At 46.1% G+C, this 1,602-nt stretch overlaps 1 protein-coding gene across 1 annotated transcript in view; it reads right to left on the reverse strand.

The window, feature by feature from the left end:
- The window catches only part of Tmem38b (transmembrane protein 38B), a 56,980-nt gene extending 55,384 nt beyond the window's left edge, over positions 1-1,596 (reverse strand). The window contains exon 1 of the mRNA XM_015492221.2: positions 1,468-1,596. Coding sequence (XP_015347707.1) covers positions 1,468-1,579 — 112 coding nt within the window. The 5' untranslated portion in view covers positions 1,580-1,596. The remainder of the gene's footprint in view (positions 1-1,467) is intronic.
- Between the last annotated feature and the right edge of the window lie 6 nt (positions 1,597-1,602).

Below are 1,602 nucleotides of genomic sequence, written 5' to 3' on the forward strand. Positions count from 1 at the left end.
CTATATTCATTTTAAAAATAATAAATGCACTAAATGTTAACAGATTCTTTATGAAAAATGACTTTTTTTCCAAAGCTAAAATCAATTAGTGAGAAAAAGTACACTGTTTTCTGTTGTAGCAAATCCTTAATGTCTGGCTTCAAACAGAAAACAGCTGGCAGGATTCTTATACTCTTCAATCTCTTACAGTATCACAATTTATAAGTCATGTAGTCTTTAGAAAACTCCACTATACACATGTAAAAAAATCACAGTGAAAAAAATGAATAATACCTGAATATTATTGTGAATATAATTTTAACAAGTTAGTGTCAGAGAACCCTGTGGATTCCTCAACCATACTTTGAGAACCTTTTACCCAATGCAAGAAAATATCAAATTCTGAGTATGGGGCAGTAACAAAATGTACTTCCTTTCAGACTAAGGAAGCAGTATCGTATACAGATTATCTATCCTACATTAATTAGTATAGTAATACTACCCTTGTCCAGGTCAAAATCTCTACCAAACAATTGATTCAGACTGAGTTACAAACTCCAATATAAGTTTAAAAAAAAAAATACTCTAAGTTCCAAAAATTGAGACAACCAGTAATATCTAGGAGAGATACAGCATCAACCTCAAATCTTCACTCATTAACTATTTGTAGAACAAGGCGGATTAAAGATGGTATGAACACATGGAAAATGGACAGAAATGCTTGGCCTCTTGAAAGAAGAGATGCACAAAATATAAAGGGAAGGTGGAATAACAACAAAAGTAAAGCAATATAGGAGCAAATATCCTGAATGTAAGATAGAAAATAGAAATACTGCTCCTTGGTTAACAGCTCCAAAGGTCTTCAAACCACAAGACCACATCCCCACTCCACAGAGTCGTGTGAAACTAGATGCCCAGCGACTCTCACTTGTACAAAAGTCACTGGTGACAATGAAAACAGGAATCACTGGCTTCTGACAGTCATCCTAACGTGCTGAGCAGGTGTCAAGAAGGACACCGCGTTAAGGGGAACATCAGTGTGCCCACCAAAGGGAGGCCTGCGGCTCACGTGTTTGCACAACTTTCCCAACAGGCAAGGACCACCTGTTTACTCCCGGAGGCTAGGTCGGAGACGTGCGGGGACTGGGAGCTTAGCTCTCCGGTGACTTTGAAACACCGTCCAGGGAAGCGCTGGTACCACCAGGAGACCGACTGCGCGGCAGCGGCTTCCGCACCGGCCCGGGAGCCCCGCCAACCCCGCAAGCCACGGAAGCGGCGCCTAGCCTCCACGGTCTAGTACCCGGCCTCCGCCCTCCCGGCCTCAGTTTCCCTTCTTACTAAAGGGGGGGTCAGCCAGGCAGTTTCAGGGCGCCCTCCCACTAGACTATCGGATCCTTCCCGGACAGCGGCCCCCGGTTGCCCCTGGACTGAGTCCGTCATCCCCGAGACTGGAAGCTGAGGGGGCGGGTCCGCAGCGCCCACACTCACCCGGCCGGTGCTTCAGCGCCATCACGGACACCAGATAGTGGGCGATGTCAAAAAAGGGAAACATGGACGTGCGGGAGAAGGCCAGCGTCAGATCCTCCCACGAAGAGTCCATGGCTACGACCGACCGCGGCGGCC

This window comes from Marmota marmota, unplaced genomic scaffold (genome assembly GCF_001458135.2).
Source record: "Marmota marmota marmota unplaced genomic scaffold, marMar, whole genome shotgun sequence".
Classification (NCBI taxonomy): domain Eukaryota; kingdom Metazoa; phylum Chordata; class Mammalia; order Rodentia; family Sciuridae; genus Marmota; species Marmota marmota.